This window comes from Amia ocellicauda, chromosome 17, assembly GCF_036373705.1.
Source record: "Amia ocellicauda isolate fAmiCal2 chromosome 17, fAmiCal2.hap1, whole genome shotgun sequence".
Taxonomy (NCBI): domain Eukaryota; kingdom Metazoa; phylum Chordata; class Actinopteri; order Amiiformes; family Amiidae; genus Amia; species Amia ocellicauda.
The window spans coordinates 5,914,038-5,934,873 of NC_089866.1; the positions used below are offsets into that span (position 1 = coordinate 5,914,038).

The 20,836-nt window shown below is 38.6% G+C and overlaps 1 protein-coding gene across 4 annotated transcripts in view; it reads right to left on the reverse strand.

Moving 5' to 3' along the window:
• pemt (phosphatidylethanolamine N-methyltransferase) overlaps positions 1-20,836 on the reverse strand; it is a 41,692-nt gene that overhangs the window by 13,651 nt on the left and 7,205 nt on the right. For all 4 annotated transcript variants that reach the window (XM_066689471.1, XM_066689473.1, XM_066689472.1 and 1 more), the window contains 2 exons: positions 12,527-12,642; positions 898-1,043 (listed from right to left, as the gene is read on the reverse strand). In XM_066689471.1, coding sequence (XP_066545568.1) covers positions 898-1,043; positions 12,527-12,642 — 262 coding nt within the window. The remainder of the gene's footprint in view (positions 1-897; positions 1,044-12,526; positions 12,643-20,836) is intronic.

Sequence of the window (20,836 nt, forward strand, 5' to 3'; positions counted from 1 at the left end):
TAAAAAGGGAGTGTTCGTAATAATCATTATTATTTAATAATACTAATTAAAATACTGTTTTGTTATTGTTTCACAATTATGGTGAATTGTTCATAATTTCTTCTACAAAAGTTCCCTGTGAATCACTAGCTCCCCAGCCTCATCTTCATGAAGCTGTCCTGTGACTCATGAAACTTTGAAATCATGCTTTATGTTTGATCAGTTCGTCTCAAAGTGCATTTGTTTCTCTGGTCACTTTCAGTCACAAGTGGCTCTATGGATGCGAGAGCTACGAATAGGGACTTGAAAGTTGAAAAGCTGAGAGAAAATATTTGTAGGGTGATGAGGAAATATAGTAAATGACCTACAGGTTGTGTAACAGAGCTGTGGGAGTGCTGAGCTGCATGTGGTATTAATTCAGGATGTAGATTCTTTACAAACCTTGCTGTGGCTGTACCGGCTGACATCATTGCTTGCTCAGCCTGGAGCAAAACTCTGTAATGTGCTGAAGTATTTCTCAAAGGATCGGATAGGATTATGATTGAAAAAATATTATACATAACTCGCAAGAAGCATATTAAAATCTGCATGCACGTGTGTTATTGTCGTCAATCACACTTCCACTAAAATACAGTTGGCACTCCTTCGAGGTTTAAGGTTGCAGATGAAATCTATTAAATCTATCACGAAAATGAACACATCATGTAAAAACACTAAAACCTGGGATGTAAAGCAGCTAGTTACTTTTTGCTCATCAAGGGAAAATGTACTTGTGCCTGAAAAGAAAGGGGCACAGTTATAATGCCTTGCCATTTTAAACGTGTCATAAATGACGTGAATACAGCCTCACTCAGACCTCATACAGTATAATCCGTCTGATGATTGAAAAGGTGCTGCATTTGGAAATCTGACCCTTACCTAAAAAGGTTCCCGTGAATCCCAGAGCATAGAAACTGCTGACTACAAGGACAGAGCCGGTGACCAGCAGCACCACTCCACAATAAAACACCGGAGACGTCCCCATCACCTCTGCCTTCGGCTGGGACGTCATAGCCACCGTAATGCTGCAAGAAAGACAGACCACGCCATTAAAAAGAATGAAATATAACAGGCTTCGAATAAGTTATTAAACGGCAGCCCACATTCCATCTGGGCACAAAACTACTTGGCAATTTTCTCTCCAGGTCTCAGATAGTTAATTATTAAAATAACACCCTGAACTGTGTCGGTTTGGTCTAAACAGAGCGGTTGGTTATGAATTTGCTTTTTATAATCTGTTTTTGTTTTTTACTCATCACTCTCTTGTTGCATATGCTAATGGAAGCATTGTCTGTAATTAACTGCCATTGTGTCTGGTTTGATTATGTTCCAGCGAAACCCTGCCGAAATAAAGTATACAAAAATTGTAACACTTATATGTTTGCCATGGTAACATCTTCTGAGCTTTGCAAAGCTGGCAGTAGAAGTGAAACAGCGATGTATATCAATCTTAAGTCCTTTCAGTATTGTTTTCGGTCCAACACTAATTGGCATCTTCATACTTGAATTGTTTTGAGAATGTTTTTGCCAAACTTCGATTAATTTCATTTAAAGTAGGCATCGCTGACGTCACACGTTTTAAAATTACCCAACTGTGTTCCTTTCTTTTTGTTTACATATTACTATTAATAATAAAATGAAAACATTAGTACATCAACATGCATTTTTTGTGCTGATGATTGTAGACATCAAGAACAGGTTGGTAGCTTATCTCATCATTCCTAAATCCCTAAGTGAGTTCAGGAGGGGTGAGGTTTGTGTAATGATTACAAATTTAAACAGAAACGGAACAGAAGAATAACTCACAATACATCACTTGTGTAAAATCACAACACAACTTAACAACAGGAAACACCGTTGATAAAAAAAATATTGTACATTAGCTTGGGACAATCAGATAAACAACCTTGCCTTTGATCAGTTCTTTCATTGTAAAATAAAAAGTAAGCTATTTATCCACAATGAAGGGTATGTTACTATATTTAGTGAAAGCTGGATTTCAGTTTGGGGAAATGGGTGGCTGAATGCTTTAAAAGGAGTCTTACCAACATAAGGTCCTCAAATTGAATAAACTATCCTTATTAGTATGTGGAGGATACTATTTATATTTACAATTCTGACTGTATTACACACAGAGGATAAGAGCTATACACCTTGTGGTAGTGACACTGACATTTATCTTTATCTTCAAAAAAAATTGTTTAATCTTTGTGGCTAATGCACTGCTTTGTTGAGCAGCATGGAGGATTGCAAAGTCTTGCAGCTGCTGGGTACCCACGCTTAAATTAAAATATAATAAAGACTTCAAGTTAATTCAGAAGTCAGAAGAGACCGTCCTTTCAGGTTCTTTCCATTTCATCCCACACATTTTTTCATCATTTATTTGATATCCATGAACCGTGCGGTGACACAAAGATAAGCGCTACACAAACACACACACACACACACACACACACACACTGCATGATAGCTTTGCAGAGAATGAATGGTGATTGAATGTTTCTGATGCAGATCTGACGGTTTTATTTCGACTGAATGTGCCTGGCTGAGACTTGTGACCCAGATTTCATATTTTATGTTAGATTTGCTCTGTTCAGTGTTTTCCATAGTCTTTTCATCCAAACCTTTCTTCTTTAAACTGCAGTGTTTTGAGTTCTGTCTAAACAGAGACTCGGTTGGCAGGCGAATTGAAGACGCAGTCAACCGCAACAGTGTCTTGCAGTACCGGCATCTTCCTTAAATAGAACTGATTTATATTTCTTTAGAACAAAATCTGTAAACTTCTGGCAGTTAATCAGCCAATTATCTGCAGAGGTTACTGTAGCGCTCCCACTGCATGAGTAAGCCCACATCCCACGATGCTCCTGTCACACACATCTTAAAACCATCATCTTCCTCCCGGAGGAGCAATCATCCTTTCCGTATTATTTGTACTAATTAATATGACAATAAGATGGAAGGATTTCATTTTTTTCCTTCATTAACCTTTATTCAAGGCAACTCGCATTCAACAACACAAATGTATTAAAAGTATCACGAAGGAAAGGCCGAACAACATGTGCATTTATATTTATAGTACTAAAAGCTAAAGTTTTTTTTACAGCAGTAGAATAACTAAAGCAAAAGAAATGTTGAACACTGAGCATGTAACAGGGCAACGATTTCAACAAAGTAACCCGACCCACAAGGATATTGACCTGTAGTGAATCTCCTTTAACCCTTTCAGAAAGTGTTTAAATCAATATAACAAAGATAAAATGCAGACTACATTGGTTTATTGTGTATCGAAGGTGAGGTGTTGGGAAATGGAGAGCTTCTAAAAGGATATATGATTAACATACCATCAATTAGACTCCTAATCTGCATTTGGCAGTTTTTATTTCTTGTGGCCTGCATGGTGGACGATATATCAAGAAAAAATAATAGTGTTCACTGTTTTGGTGTATTCATTCATTTGTAGAAGAACTTCATAAGAGCATAGTGTCCATTCGAGAGGAGGCCATTCAACCCATCGTGATCGTTTGGTGTCCATTAATAACTCAGTGATCCCAGGATCCTATCCAGTCTGTTTTTGAATGTTCCCAAATTGTCTCTTCAATTGTCGCTGGGGAGTTTGTTCAGATTGTGACGCCTCTCTGTGTGAAGAAGTGTCTCCTGTTTTCCATCTTGAATGCCTTAAAGCACAATTTCCATTTGTGTCCCGGGTGCGTCTGTCCCTGCTGATCTGGAAAAGCTCCTCTGGTTTGATGTGGTCGATGCCTTTCATGATTTTGAAGACTTGAGTCAAGTCCCCATGTAGTCTAAGGTTGCTTTCGCTCACTGTTTAGATGTCGGCGCACAGTCTACTTCTGACGATGGTGTTGACTCATTCTCTCAATTAAGGTCAAAACGGAGGGGAGAGCAACTGTGGTCACCACCATTAATGTTATAAACCATGGTTAGTCGCTCCACCATCTCATAATTGACAGCAGTTTTTTTTCCTCCCCCTAACATGAGCCTACAGAAATTAGGGCAGTAGATCATTTCTCTGCTCATGGCTTTTCTAGACTCGTGTCCTGTTGGGATCTCACACTTGGCACCCTTGTGAAGATTAAAGGCGATCAATCAGTACTGGAGGTTTTTGGGAATACTGTGATAGACCACAGAGTGATTGTGGTTTCCTTAAGTTTAGGCCAAAGTTTAACTGCATCCAAACTACTTTTGTGTACAGATGTAACCCTGTGGCACAAGTAAGTTTAAATATATTTTTGACTTCATCACAATGTATTCAAATCTAATCTCACTGTTTCTCTTAGTCCAGAGCTAAATGCAGGCATGTGGAGATTTAAATTGCTCACCATATAGAAAAGACATATGGGGAAATAAGACATTGAAATGAAAAGGGTAGTTTTGAGGTAATTTAAAAGCCTTGATTCACAATATTTTAAATTCTGCATTTCAGATTTTAATGTAATGCTCTCCACTGAAAGACCAGGGAACGGCCAAAGAAACCACCTAGACACTATTCTAAGGTTTATTTTCTTCATGTTGTTGATACACAAACTCAATTACAGATTTCATGGACTCAAAATGGAAACCTTAGGCCGTTCTTTCTTTCTTTCTTTCCTCTCTGTCCAAAACATATAATACCCCAGCGATGTCAGCCCTTTGTGTCCGCTTGATAAACGTGTGCACTCAATGAATGAGAGCTTTGGCTGAGTGGGTTTGTTGCTGGTCCCTGTCACTGGCTGCTAGAGATCAGGAGTCACCATCAAAATAGCTCAGAACACGACTGTCTCCTCTCGGACAATTACAGCAAATAATGATACCATTTCCGTCTCCTTTCATGTTTTTGTCAAGATCCATGCGCTTTCCTATTAGATCATACTTCAATACCGTGATCTAAATCACAGTAAGTGCTGTCATTTGCCGCAAGCTCGATACATGATGGGTGGGGGGGACTCCCAACGGCAGGTAGATCGCAGCCATGTATTTCAGTTCTCTTCATTATTTAAGCAATCAACCAAGAAACACAGAGGACTCCCACTCCCTCCAGTGTCCTGTTTTGTCTTATATACAGGGCCTAGAGCATGTTAAAAGGCAGATTATCTCAAATTGCAAGTTGCACAATCCATCCCATCTAAGTACATTATAGCACAATTTTATTTCCTACATGAAAGTCTTGGAATCAGATAAATGCATTAGAGGTTCAGTTACACACATTTGAAGGTTGGTTTTATTCATGTTATTTGGATCCCTCGCCTATTGGGAAGAACTTAAATGTGATTCAAATTTGTTATACATTGCAAGCCTGTTCTTATTGTAATGATAACTAGAGAAATCCAAAACTATGGCAACAGATTTTCCCAAGATGCATGCTAAAATATATATATATATATATATATATATATATATATATATATATATATATATATATATTTATACTTTATGAGGTATAAGTGATACACGTGAATATGTGCCAAAAGCAGTGAATGCAAAATGTCAAAACGGACGCCATTTGCACGTATTGTTTGGCCCTAAACGTTGTCAGCGTCATTTCTACAACCTTATGCCCGACAAATGTCAGACATTACATACAATAATCTTGCTAACAACAAAAAGGCTCTAGTGTTTTTATGAACAATAAACATGATGTGCCTATCCCCTGAAAACTGCGCTCAGAGTTACAGCGGGAGATTAAATGTTTTATGAAGACAATTTACAATTCAATGACATGACGCCTTAAAGAGAACGCAGACGTTTCCTGTCAGTGTTCACAACAAGCAAACACCAGTGATGTCAGTGGTTTACATCAGCTCTGTTAGAAGTAAGCGTTCCCAAAACAAGAGCTGGAGACGGTTTATGGCTACTGATTTCACTGAGGCTGCTGGAGATCAAGGTGCTTCCTATTAAAAGTGTCCTCTATAATGTTCACAGAAAACAACAATTCAGTGTTCACGCTGTCATCGTGTTTCTGTTACATCATTGCTCTTCCCTAGTAGTCAGTAAGGATCACAGCAATGAAGGAATGGGGATATCAGTGAGACCATTATCACCTCTGGTAATTAACCTCCAACGTGTGGAGGAGCTTGGAGAGATTAAACGAAGCCCATTTCTTTCAGGAGTTCACTGACATCTTTTCTCTCAAAGAACTCAATAAAAAACAACATAAAAAATATCATTCTAGTCACACTGACATCAAATTATTAAAACAGGCCTTTGAACAGAGGTCACATCACTGGGAATTAATGTTTTGCAAACAAAATGTCTTCAAGCTTTCAACCCAGAGGTTATCAGCTGATAAGTGCAGCCATCGGCATTCGTTTGAGAAAGTGTGTCTTGAGCTGGCTGTGTGGACAGGATCCAAGATAAATAACATATATATATAAAACTGATGCTGGAGGTTTAAATACCATTAATGAAAAGGTCAAATGTTTAAGAACTTTATCCTGGAGTTTTCGGTGACATCCTCGTGACTTGAATATCTGCAGAATGAACTAATGATTATTGACAAGAAAGGATAACAACTTAAGTATTGAAATGAATGAATGCAACTCTAGTCTTTAAGGTCTAATGTAGTAATTATGTTTTTGATGTGTTTTTCTTTGATTTGTGTAACTTCATTAATACGTGTAACTTGATATAACCAATTTCTCCGTTCGTAATGTAAAATCAGGCCATCTTTCATAATCACCTGGGGTGCACTGAAACAAACTGGGGAAATTTCAAATGGCTTTAATCTAACACCCAGATTCAGGCAGAAATAAGCCACTACTTAGTACATTTAAGGTAAATGGCAATATGATATTCCTGATGCATATGTCATTCATGCTGACACATCAGCACCATTTATGTGATTATTTGTAATAACGGGGCATAACATAAAAAGAGAGAGGATCAGAAAAATGAGTTGGGGTTATATAAAACAAATTTACATTTTTAGAGACGTACCAAAATAAGTTTCAATTTTGACCTACTTTCTCCTCACCTTGCACGATGACTAACATATCCATATACCACACTAATAAAAAGGAAGCAACAGGACTCAGGACTCAGTACTCACAGATTGATATGCCTGTCAGCAGAAAATAAGAGACTCCCAATAACAAGACATTATCTATCCAGGTCAAGGCTCCTCAATTCATCAGAAATGCAATATCCTGTGAGCATAAAACAAGCAACTGGTTAAATTATCATAAGTCAATAGGTAATTATTCATAACCATTTAGCCATAAGGCCCTGGCAGTTCGATATGGCGTAGGTCAGTTTCTGTCGTCCTTTCCAGAAGCCTACAGTAGGTTTTTTCTTATAAGCACTGAAATTGTTAAACAGGCTGAAATCAAACCTCTGTAACTCACCTCAAACTTTTCTTCTGTTCGGCAGGCCCTGTTTGTTAGTGTCGCCCCAAGTGCAGACACACAAATGCATGCACCAAATGTATGCATGCATTTGTGTGTCTACACTAGCAGTAGTTTATTTAGCGGACAGAATCCCTTGTGCGCTCACAGTGAAAGGTTAAAACGAGGATGGAGAAGCTACTGACAGAAAAGCCAAAGAACTGGAAAGCAAGCAGACAGTTTACTCAATGGCATTAAATTTACAGTAATAGTTCTGTATCTGCACTGGTAGAGTTGTGAAAGAAAAGTGTTAAAATGCCGTTTGAACTTAATAGAGATAAGGCCACACTGTAAAGTGCTGAGGCATGCAGTTTCCTATTGAGATCAAACGCCAACTAACTTGTCTTCGTTTTCTGAAGTATTCACAAAGGATTTAAGATGGATTACACCTCCACAGTCAAATAAGGCAGAAAACTGTGCATAACAATTAAAAATAAGTAATAAGGTGACAACGAGATCAGAATTAGGTTATTCCAGCCTACGATCTGAGCTAAAACCAGAAAAGACAAGTCATGCCAAAGAAGTCCTACTGCTCCAACGTTTTAAAATAGAAGATGGAACAGATGCCTCTACTCCAGAAACTGGTCAAAGGATTGTGTGTGTTCGATGAGGGAAATGCCAAATTGCAGAGGACGCACACGCATTGGTGGCAGCACACTCGGGCTGAGCTAATGTCATCTAATCACCTGAGAATTTCTATAGTTACAGGCCTTGGAAAAATGTTCTCTCTTCTATTTATGCAGGAAGTATCAGGCGTTAAGCTGCAACATGTTTTAATTGCTTACCGTTCTATCAAGCACTTAGTCATCAATTGTACAAAACACTCTGAAAATAATTTTTTTAATTTAACTTTAACCCCTTCATGGATACTTTATCGAAAAAAGCTACATGTGTCTGAATTATTTTATTTTACACCTAACATGTTTTTATAATAGCCCAAATCCACTTGCTTGTCAACAACAAAATATGAAGCTAGACACAATTCGCAGCTCCACTGAGTGAATTCAACAAATCCTAGTATACTGGGAGATCGAACCATAACCCAAACCTGAACCCAATCCACCTAACTGTAATCTAAACGCTAACCTGAGAATGTTTTGATCATAGTGTATGCACAAGTATATTCTAGGAGGAGAGAAAGATGAACACAATGCTGAAGATTTCCGATATCTTTTATTAGTCGTGATAACAATTGCCCAATTCCCGCAACACCATACCAAAGGAACAACAAGTTAAAGATTTAAGCTGACACTGCTTATTTCCAGCAGGACTCAAGTTTTCTTATTGCCTGAATAATCAGTGCACCAACATGAGGTAAATTCTTGCTCCTGCTTTACCTGTGAACCGTCACGGTGTTTGCACAGTCTGTACTTTGTAGCGATTGCTGATGCACTGTTATGCTGATATAACGGCCCAGAGCACGTATTCTATTCTCGACTAATACTCTGAATTAGTAGCAGCAGCCTGGGCAGCAGGTGGATGACTTAATTTTCTGGATGACAATTTGTTTCTTCACTAGATAACCCCATAGGTCTGGCCGTAAACTAGCTGTTCGGAAAACACTAAAAAGAATTCCTGTTGACATAGCCAGCGTAGAGATAAAGACATTTGTTCAGTACATAAAGTGAGCCGTCAGATGCCACGAAAGAACACCAATATCCTTTCTATTTCCCAAGAGGTGATTCACATTTAGGAAACCACTAAGAAGCCATTTTCCTGCAAAATCATCTTTTATTACTTCATATGTAACCAGTCATAGGGTGTAAGGGTACACCAAGTTCGACATAAGAGGACACAAAAGGTTAAAATCAAAACACATTAAAACCTTTCCATGTAAATCATGTTTTTCTTTGTAAATCAATTATCGTGCCAACTGAGCATTTACCGTTATTAAACCACATCTTGTTAAAAAAAAAAGAACGTCCTCAAGGTTGACAAGCGTGAGTCAAAAAGTAAACAGGAAGGATGCGTCTTACTGTAAACTGACAGAGTACATCATCTCTACGATGCTATTGCAAGCCAAATCAGTGACTATTGGTTAATTACTATTGGTTAATTAAATACAATTAAACCTAATTAAATCAAGTCAAGGAAACAGTGGGGTCAAATGCAGAAACACTGGGGAACAAAAATACCAAAGAAAAAGTGATTAATGTCAAGATTGTATGGTGATGCGAGACAGGGCTATACTGGATTTAGTACCAAACAAGAATGACCAGTTCATAAGCACGTTCAATTCCGTCCCATTTCCTGTCCCCTGTGTGTTTCACAACCGGCGATAAAAAAGCACGTCTCCCCTTGGTTTTACTTAATTCAAACAGTCAAACAGTTATTTATCTGATATGCTTCTCAGAATTTTCTGGACACTTAAGTGAACAACTTCTCCGCTTCAACGAATCCAGTGCTTGTGGAAGACTGCTGAGAGTTAACAAGATTAGGATATTTACTTATACTTATTTCAGACGTTTTTTAGCAGCTCCAAGCTACAAAGAGGCTGTGTGTGTGTTTGAGAGAGATATCCGGGCCTAAATAGCTGAAGGCAGCTTATCAAACATGAAGCAAATGTCTGACAGTCTGGACTAATAAACTGAATTTGATCAACAATGAACTGGACCTGTGGGAACCAGCGTACCTCAGTGGACAATATATCCCTTAACACAGATCCAGATTTGACAGATATAAAGCATAAAGGGAGAGTGTCTTTCTCCGTGCTTATCTCTTTATCAAAGTAAAGTATCTCAGGTCTTAAGAGCCCATGAAACCATTAAGAAAAGAAAATCAAGACTATCCGAAGAGTTCGTACCCCACTTATTACCGAGACTGCTGTACAGACACGTGAGGCATGAGACAACACTAGGCCGCACCGATCTCATTCGCCTCAGACGGGTTTGTTTCAGAAGGGCTTCAACCGCATCTAATAGGGTTTGATATTCGTCTTCCTTTAAAAAGAAAAAAAGCATTTGCAGATCCTAATTGGTTTGCATTAGGCTTAAAATACGATTTTCAGATGTTCTGACATTTAAGAAAAAAAATCCACTAAGATAAGTTTCACCGCATTTGCTGTCATGGGAACAGATATAAACATTCATTAGACATTTCGAGTAAAGAGTGGCACGTCCATAAATCACCATGGATTCAGAAGTAATGAAAATATGAAAGGCTCAGACAGCTTTTCAGTGAAACACATCAGCCCAATTATGGCATTTCCAAGATGAACAGTGTACCGTTTCGGAAGTCGAGTTTAGCCTGGCTCTGGTGAACTCGCTGCAAAGGCCAGAGCTGCTGAGGAGGGAGTGATTATAGGGATTCTTGTGAGGTCTTCATTTTCTTAATTAGAATTAGTATTCCATTAACAATTAAGTTCATTCATCTTTCAGAATTCATATTAAAAAAATGGTCCGTGTACAGAAATCCACCTTCACAGACATCTGTTCTGTTGTGGTCAATGCCGATAGTCAAATTATCTAAAGCATCGTCATTTTTAACTGCACTGGAGTGCCTTCCCTCACTCTTGGAGTGTGACTGATGAGGGCTCACGTTGTACTGTAATACTAGAGCAACACAATTTCAAACCTTTATGGTAGGACAAAGTAACAGAATACACTAATTTCCCCTAGACCTATCCATTATTATTATTATTTGAGCAACTGTGTATTTCACGATTCCAGAGAAACTCTAATTTCAAATGTTACTTTAAAAAAATAAATACATAAAATTTCCTAGAATCCTTCAGGCATCCCTGGAACCCTGATTAAGAGCTGATAAGGAGCCTCTTGTCCCTCCGCTTTGATCACTGATCATAATAGGTTCTGAAATGGGCCATCTTGTACTTGACAGGACTGGTCTGCATACAGTGGATATATTTATTCAGTGAGTCATTTGAATCCACGTTCGCAGCCTCAAGAAATATTACACCCGTGATTCAAGCCCTTCCAAACCACTCTCAATCAATACTAAATTCCCCACTGACAAATTGGCCTCCTTATGACAATGATGGCATTAGCTTACTGTGGCAACACCGATCAGCTTTGCCCGGTATCAAACGCCGATCTGATTCTCTGTATCAGCCTGCTGGTGTTGGAGAGGTACTGAACATCACGCGCTGTTCGCTCTAATGAAGACATGACAGACAGTGTGGCGAAGGTTCAGTTCTTTGAATGGAAGGGGAAATCACCCCCGTCCTGCACACGTTTGCTCATCCTTAAAGCAGCAGGTGACATCATTTGCTTTGTACTTTGTTTCGCCATAGGCCCTAGCACAGCGCTGTGAGGAATGTAACTTTTTCACGTTCGCATTCATTTCATTGAGAACATAAGAAACTTTACAATCGAGAGGAGGCCATACACCCCATTGTGCTCGTTTTGTGTCCATTAATAACTAAGTGATCCAAGGATCCTATCCAGTCTATTTTTGAATGTTCCCAAATTGTCTCTTCAGCCACATCGCTGGGGAGTTTGTTCCAGATTGTAAAAACTAAACATGAGACTTCATTGCTCTGGCCCAAGGGGGAGTCTGCTGTTTTCTCATTCTCATTCAGATTCCACACTAACACCTTCACTGAAAGTATAATGTAGATAATCAAATGTGTTCAATTGTTTGCCTGCTAAAACGTACAGTACTGGGTCTGGTGCCCAGCAGTGTCAGGAACAGCTGGTGGTTACGCTGTCAGGCTGTTACATTTAATTTCATTTCAAGAAATAATTTCTCTTGATGTCAACCTGGGGGAGATGCTTTTGGATAGATATCATCCTTGGCCTTTAAAAAGTGAACACACAGTAATATAAAACAACAACCCTGTTTAATTGTCTTAGCCTGCATGCTGGGAAAAAAGCGCTTTTATGTTGAGTTGAGTTGGTTGAGCTGATTAGAGGGGTTAAATCAAGCCAAGCTCTATGTGGCAAATCACGTCTCCACACGACTTTAAGTTAACAATCAAGTCGTTTGGGCATCCACTGCAGCCTACTCTGTCACCACACACATCCCCAACATATATGACCTGTCATTGGTGAATCTTTAGAGATGGAGATCACTGGCCCTGAGACGAGCCGTTTTGGCCGCCCTGCTAATTGTGATGCCTAGTTTCTTGGCGCCCCCGTGAGCAGATCAGCAGCAGGACTGGTGGACTCCCTCACCTGTGACTGCGGTAAACGTTAAGCAGGATGATGAGGAAGCCCAGGCCGTAGCAGGCAGTGTACGGGCAGCCAAAGAGTTTGGTGAGGCCCCGAGTCCGGTGTTCCCACCTGGCCACCTGTGCAGCAGAGTACAAATGAAAGAACAATTACAAGACGGTTTGTGACACAAGATTGACATCTCTGCAGTGCAAATGGTCCAGTAAGGATCCTCTATTATAAATTAATAAGAACCAGTAATAAACCAGTTTTTCCAGTGTGCGTAAATTGTATGTGTGTGTATGTATTACGCAATCGTGAATGCAGAAACGTTGCCTCAGAGTACCCATGTTTCTCTCCAATTCGTTTAATTAATTCCATTCAATTGCACTGGAATACCAATATTAAAACATTTTTTTGAAATACCTTTCAGTTGTGTTTACATAAAACTCCAATGTAAACAGTTTGTCCTTAAAACAAAAAAAATGTGCTAAGAGTTGTTCACGTTCAGTGTCAAGCATATCGTGGACTTTGCCACTTCTGTAAATACGTTTTTTTCCTGTGCACATAAGAAGGTGATTCATGCCAACATAAAACGGATGAGTCTGGGTCTTAGTGACTTGTATTTACTTGTACTTATGCAGAGTAAACAGACAGCTCAGTTCTTTGTTTCTTTAATTTCCTTTGTTCTGTAGGTGCCAAGTGTAAACACCTAAAAGGTCTTCTGTGTACAAAAACAGACGTTCAACAAAATATGTATTCTGAAATTCAGGAAAATAGAATTAAATTGGATATTTTTGTCACTAGGTTTTTACCAGCCCAGTAGGGTTGTGTTGAACATTACAAAGGATTTTGAGGGGTTAATTCATCTTGAAAGTGTCTGCAACAAAATCCAGTCGACATATTACCCAACTGGAGAAAAATAAAAAGCAAGCATTCATTTTAAAAAGTGATAACACTTTCTTTGACAATAAACGTAAACAAAAATCAAGATCATATGCTCATAAGATCTCCAATCAATAACAATTTATTAAACCTGAAAAGATTGCTTTTTTATATAACTGAATGGAGAAAAGTTTGCCACACCATGAAAAACAAGCAAAATACTATTATATGTAGAGTCCTACTTGCACATTTTTGGCATTTCGCTTTTGCATTTATATAATCTATATAATTTATATAGTAGAGTGATTTCTCATCTTGGGCAAGCTGCACAGGGTTGCATATGTGACATGTTAACAGCAGAATAACATGTTAGTATGGAGTCATTTCACAGCAAACAAACCACTGAGATGCTTTCAACCCTAAACTGTGCCTGGTGAGCTCAGACGTGCAGCATGGGGCATCCCGTTATATGATCAAGAAAAAGGCTTATACCAAAATCATAAGTGGTCAGGAAGTGAATGTTTAAATAAGTCATGTGTCTTGAGTATAATGAGTATCCATGTCAATCTGTCCTCTTTATGTTGCTGTGCCCCTTAACGTCAGTCACCTGCATTCAGATCTAAGGTTTAATAAAACAAGCACAGCTCCCTATCAGAAGTACCTGATAGGTAAACATCTCACATTTGTACAAATGTACGTGCAGGGTTGGAAGACCTTGTTTGAAAATACAAGTGCTGGGCAAATCTTTTTCTCTTATTGTACATGTACCCAAGTGTCTGTTGAGAACATTAGCTAATTAGCAGTCTAATTCAATAGCCATCTACCTTGTCATGTTCTAATCTTTCCTTTGTGATGCCCTCTACGCTTGATAGTGATAGCATTATGATATGTACATTTTGCTAGGTAAGCTACAGACTGTTTTTTTCTGTGTGTGTGTGTCAAACGCCACGTTTTCCTTTCCTGTGTTCCCATTCCCATGCGGCATGCTGGCAGGCTTGCATTGCCTAATCAAGAGCTGAATTTATTTGCAGAGATTAATGCAAAGTGCGAACCGTAGAGATTACGACAAAGGAACAGAACAAACTGTGGTCACAATGCGGTTGCAATCTTTCAATGATTTGAAATGCTGAATAAAATGCCTCATTGGGCTGCCGGAATAAACCAGAATCCTCGTCCTCCGATATAAGGGAATCGGTTAGATGTTTGTGTGGAAATACTTTTAGGTACCGTGCCGTGAAAAACAAAAACTCTTTGAGAGATTTTGCTCTCCGCAGCAAATAGGTAAGAAGAGAAAAGACTGTGTTCAGTGTAGTAACAGTGCAGCGCATGGGTTAGCAGGGTATGAAGAAACACTGACTGGTTGGGCTGACTGGGAGGACAGATAGGGCTTTAACACAACACAGCATTGTTTATATTCCTCTTAGTACTGACCTTAACTGTCCCCTCAGCATATTTCCATATTCACATCTTCTAAACCTTACTTTTTTCTCTGAATCTGCAGTATCCATGCCTTTAGCGTACATAATCATAAGCACTATAACCACTTGAATAACTCTTTGATATTGGTTAAAGGCAACGCTTTGCTATGGTTGTCAATATACATATATGAATTACTCTTGTTTTAGGCTATAACATTCTGGTAAATAAATAAATGAATGAATGAATAAACAATAAATAAAGACCTCTGTATTAATTTGCTAAGTGTGTGTGTGGATCTTGCGGTTGCTAAGCAATTGCATTTGAGGGGCCGGCTCTCCTGGGGGGAATGATATAGACAGTGGGCCGCTATGATTCGTCTCACTGAGGTCTTGTTATTGCGGTGGATTCCACTCATGTTCTTAAATGTTGTTGCCTGTGCAGATTAAAACTAATATAGAATAAAGGCCTGAGCTATCCGGTCCTCTGTCATCTATCAGGGCAATCTGTCAGCTAAGGATACTGATTGTCAAATCACACAACACAGCTGTGCAAGAAAGCGTTTTCTTGTCACAAAGCTTGGCGACTATAGAAGGACCCTGACCCATTTCATAAATTTTCATACATCAATTCTCAAAGCTTTTCAACTTATTTATAACATGTTGTTGTTACACATTCTTTTTAGCCCCCAACAATGATTGCAAGTGAGACATTACAGAAGGTACTTTATGCAGTATTGTACTGGTCTGGATTGTTCTGGAGAGACAGACAGATGTGGGTCATGAAAACAGTGAACAAAAGAAAATGGGGAAACGGGTCAAGGGACTGACAGTGAGTCATCATCAGCAGATAGGCCTTTCAGAACATATATATATATATATGTGTGTGTGTGTTTGTGTGTGTGTAGATAGATAGGTAGGTAGATAGATATTACCTCTAAAACTATTACTGGATGGATTATATGCATTTTAATTACAACCGAAATCCTCATTAATCTGGGTTTTAAAAACAAAAATAATCTCTCTAATGAACTTTTCTGAGCCCTTCTCACACCTGCTTCTGTCCATATGATTCATACACTGAAGCACAGAGGGAATAAACCACCTCACCATGTGCCAGTTCCAGGGATCAGGACTGGGACTCTCTACAGCTGCTTTGTGTCTTGTGTTGTCTTGAGTCTTAACCCATCCCTATGGTCCAGTCACCTTTTAGCAGGTGGAAAACACCTTATTAAGCATTCACATGTATTGAGTAGTCTACACTATTTTAGGGAATTATGTAAAACCCCAGCGTTTCATTATGATAATTGCATTTAAAAAGGCTCATAGAATGTAATGGTTTGTATGACACTAATATGATAATTGATTTAAAAAGGCTTTAAATGTGTAATCATAATGTGACAACACTGGCAGCAATTGTCAGCACCACAAATGTTGTTTTGAACATTTCTGTTAAGAAAAACAAGTTTTATGTGACAAATGCAGTGTCCTCTAAAATGCTGTAGGCAATGTCAACAATTTAGAAATGGATGGGATCCATAACTTTAACTAGTTTTTAAAGAACAGTGGATCTGTGGGCCCCTGCTGAGAGGGGTTCCAGGCCTTCAGAAATATAGAACAATTATGGGTTTGGTACCAGTTCTGATCCCTGTTGTACCAAAACATTATTAATTTTGTTCTGTGTCTAAATAATCAAAAGCTACACATCCACATATATGGCAAACAATTCAAACTGGCCATATTGATGAGATTTACCTTCTCCATTTGTGATGAGGGGTTCTGATGAGCAAGCTATTGTTTATTCACAGGACAGTGGATTGACTGTGAAGGTAATTCATAATGACATGAAAATAATAATACATCTTAAATAAGTAACAGGGGAATTAGTGTGGGCATTTGAACATAACAGTGCCCTATCCAAAATTAAATATGTATCACGGTATTTGTGTAAACTGCAGCCCCCCAGGTCTGGAATCTGACACCCCACACAACAGTCAAGGCAGAACATGGTTCTCCCAATGTGTGTTTGCTCAGTGTTTTAAAAGGTTGTTCCGATGTAATGGAAAAGCACGACAGGTAGTAAAAGCAAAATCAATTCTGTCTTCGAATCAAGACCATTAAATGCCACAAGTGTTTAAAGCAGTATTCAAAGTGCTGTGATGAGTGTATCATATTAAACAGCGTTTTAATAGACCTCTTCTCTTTCAAACCTTTCCACACAAGAAGGTGTTGGGTGGTATTCTGTCTCATATCAGTGGATAGCACAGCAAGCTGCTGTGAAGTATAGCTCTTGAGGCTGAAGTGCGTCGAGTATTATTTCAAGAGCAAAGTAAGGAATCATCTGTGACAAAGACCAGAATCCTTCAGGGTAAAGGGCAGAGCTTTATCTAACTCATTGTGCACATTTCTTGCCACACATCTCTCCTGAAAATGTTTTACCTTTCAGCAGACTGGTCACAATTAGCCCATACATTAATTACAAAGTTATTTCAAACATATATTCTGCTGACTCTAGTGCTATGAAAACACATCAGCGTGGGCTGGAGATTAATTAATCAAAAAGCCCCGGCCTGCGACCAAGATGGCGTTACTCACCGGAGGAGTGGAGGGTAAAGATGTAAACACTGAATGACTCTTGCCAGTGGATGCAAGAGTTTTTTTTTTGTTTGTCACTCTCCTGCATGTAGACTCAGCCTGTGACATCATTTACTATATCTAATTTTGTCAAGCATGATGACAAAGTTAACCTACTTTGAGCTACAACCACTGAGTTCTGCTGACAGAGTGTGAAATTGTAAAGTGTCACAAACATCATTCAAGGTGCTAATTGTAGAATCCCTCTATTAGATTAAACATTTCTTTTGTGATATGTACCCATCTGAAAGTTTGCAAAATAACAACTACAAATCTAAAAAGAAAAAGTGAGGTACAAATGTAAAGGCACAACAAAAAAGAAACAACAACAAATCTGCAATTACGTTAATGGTGTTACTGTTAATGGAGGTCTGGTATTATGTTCCTGTAATAACTATCAACAGTCCCTGACTACATGTTTATCAGATCGAGGTCACTGAGGTAAATGGTTGTGTTGAGTAGCCTGATTTACCTTTTTCATCAGCAATATAGGTTTCCTCAAGTACAATCTGAACTCTTACAAAACATTGCTTTGTTTTTCAAATGCACATTTATATCAACAGATCAAACTAACGGTTCTAGCCAGTGGAAAGCACAGTGCCCTGCAGAAGTACTCAGACCCTCGCACAGTTTTCACATCACATAATGCTTGCAGTAGGAATTAATGTGTTACATACAAAACCTACTCCATGCAGTCAAAGCAAAATCAAAAAGAAATACATAAATAGATAAGTATAAGTATTCAAACTCTTTGGTGTGGCAAGCCATAATTAATTCAGGTGCAAAAATGACCTTAACAAGCCACACAAGGCATGAAATAATTGAAACGCAAAGGTCAGGAGAAGGGCACAAAAACATATATCGAGGGCTCTGAATATCCCTGTGTTCAGGGATACTCAATCACTCAATAGTTCAGTCTACTCAATCACCAAGAAAGGTGCTTTTTACCACCCAGACAGTGCCTAGATCAGGCCGTCCCTCCAAACTGAGCAGCCTGGCAAGGAGGAAGCTGGTGAGGGATGCCACTGTGGGGCCAACAACAACTTTGAAAGAGCTCTGAGATGGCACTGTATATCCAGATCTTCTCCTGTGCACACTGGCCTCAATATTGACCAGATCCATGCAGCACTGTACTTCCAAACTGTTCCAACTGTGTGTGTGTTTGCGCGGTTTGTATTTACTCTTTGAATGGAAAAGCTTCTTCAGAAGGCAAGCTGAGACCTACATTTTTTATCTAGCCAAATCAAATGACAAATGTAAGTGTGGCAGAAACAAAACAAAACTTCAAACCTGTGTAAAGGAGACAGAGTTGGGTAAAAAGGGAGGAATGCAAAATACAGGACATTGTATTCTCTCTTAGATAACACAGGACTGCAGAGAACATAGAAGAGGGTTGTTAAAGCTCAATTTGAGAATAATGGGAAACATCTGAAGAGGAGAGTGGTCAGTTAAAGTGAGAGGCAGGTATTTAATGTGTGTTACAAACCGTGAAGATTCAAATGTTTACAAGCAAGCTACAGGTGCATATCAACAGGTATTGATGGATTCAGAGCGATTGGAGTGTTAAAAACAACTTTCTATTGTGACGTTGCTGGAAAACAAAAATGTTAACTGCCTTTAACCATGCAAATATCTTTTCTGTCATTTGATAAGAGTGAGTGACCCGACCTAAATAAGACTGCCTTGGGAGTGTCTGGCCCTGGTTATATTTATGAAGTTATCACCATTATATTTTGTATTGGTAGAGTTTACAAAATTGAGCTTAGAATACATAGTGTGGCTCTGTACCACTTTAATTGGCAGAACAATTTTCCTTTCTTTTAATCGGGCAACAATGGGCCAATCAGACTATCTGCGCTGTATAACATTAACAAACAAAAAGAGCAGTACCTTGCATAATCCCCTGGAATACAACCACAGTAGAAGTTGGTCTTGTATCTGTCCCTGTGATTTAATTTTAAATGTCTTTCATATCCTATTATAGTATTCCTTCGATTGGTATTTGGCCATGCTAATTACCTTTAAAAAGTTCACTTCTAAGGCCTACACTAAGACTAAGGCCTACACAATTTAATTCCAACCTGAAGTACCCTTGCCGTTTTCTTAAAGCTTATTTACAAACACAGCCATGTGGAATAATATCTAATAACTTAAACTAAAGGATTTAATTTCGCAAAGTGTAGCAACCTATTTCTTCAATGTGTTTCCAGGATGTTTTTAAATTGGTTTCTTTACCTGCATTACAATGAAAGAACAATATCTTGCCATACAAAAAGTGATTTATTGGTGAAATAAATAATTATTGTGAATAATTACAGGACAAATAACTGTCACTACACAAGACATTTGATTTACACCCAACCTATGAGAAATATATTTGTTAACCATAATAGAAATTGTGAAACTACACACAGATATGAACACACAAAAAAGAGATGTATATGTCAACTAATTTAACATTATCAAAACTAAACCAACATGAATATGTTTTTCAAATAGCTCATGTACCAGAAGTGATAATAAATATTATGTTTGCTGGCCCTGGGCCTTCAGTTATGAAATAGGCAGAGAAAAAGCACCTTAACCAGGACTATATCTTGTGGGGCACCAGGCAGTAATCTCTTACACACAGGCTTAATGTTTTTGGTTTGTATGCAAGTTGACGTGCAATATGTGGTCATAAGAAGATAAGACGAGAACAGATTGAGTTTGCCGTGACCTGAAGTCAATGCAGAACAGATTCTTTGGCAATGTCAGTCAAACCAGGAGGCTCACGCCATCTCATAGACCAAGTCAAGCGTATTTATGTTTTTGTTTCTTTCTTTTTTATAACCAACACCAAGTCGGACCAACCAGTCAGAATAAAAATAATAAGACTGTGGTACTGGGCATTTAAATATTAAGGGTCAATGTCTCTTGTAGATCACCAATACATAGTTTTCCCGATTCAGCCATCAGCAGTTTTTTATGATTCCACCATCTACTCCGGGGTTCAGTCATGTAAGGACGTTGTGCGTGGCAAGGAAAATCCTTTCGTATATCCATAAGGATTACAACTAAACCATTCTTTATCCAGCACCTAATTCGGAAGGCATGTAATTACACTAAAAGTGTTTATGTAGACCTTATCTCTGGCTAGTAAACTCCATCAACAACCTGCTAATTTATAGTAATTTATAGTCCAGGCAGATAGTAAATATTGATTTGTTTATTTGAGTTTGCCTAAACCAAGGTCACCTGCTCCTAGCCAAAAGGTTGCAATGAACTTTCCACTTGGCAAGTGTAACTGAAATGTCATTCAGTGCTCGCCGTCTCTAGCCATTTGAGAATAACTATGTTCTTGACTCTCTAGAAATCAATTTGATTAAAATAACATTAAATGATGTTGGACTCTGATGAC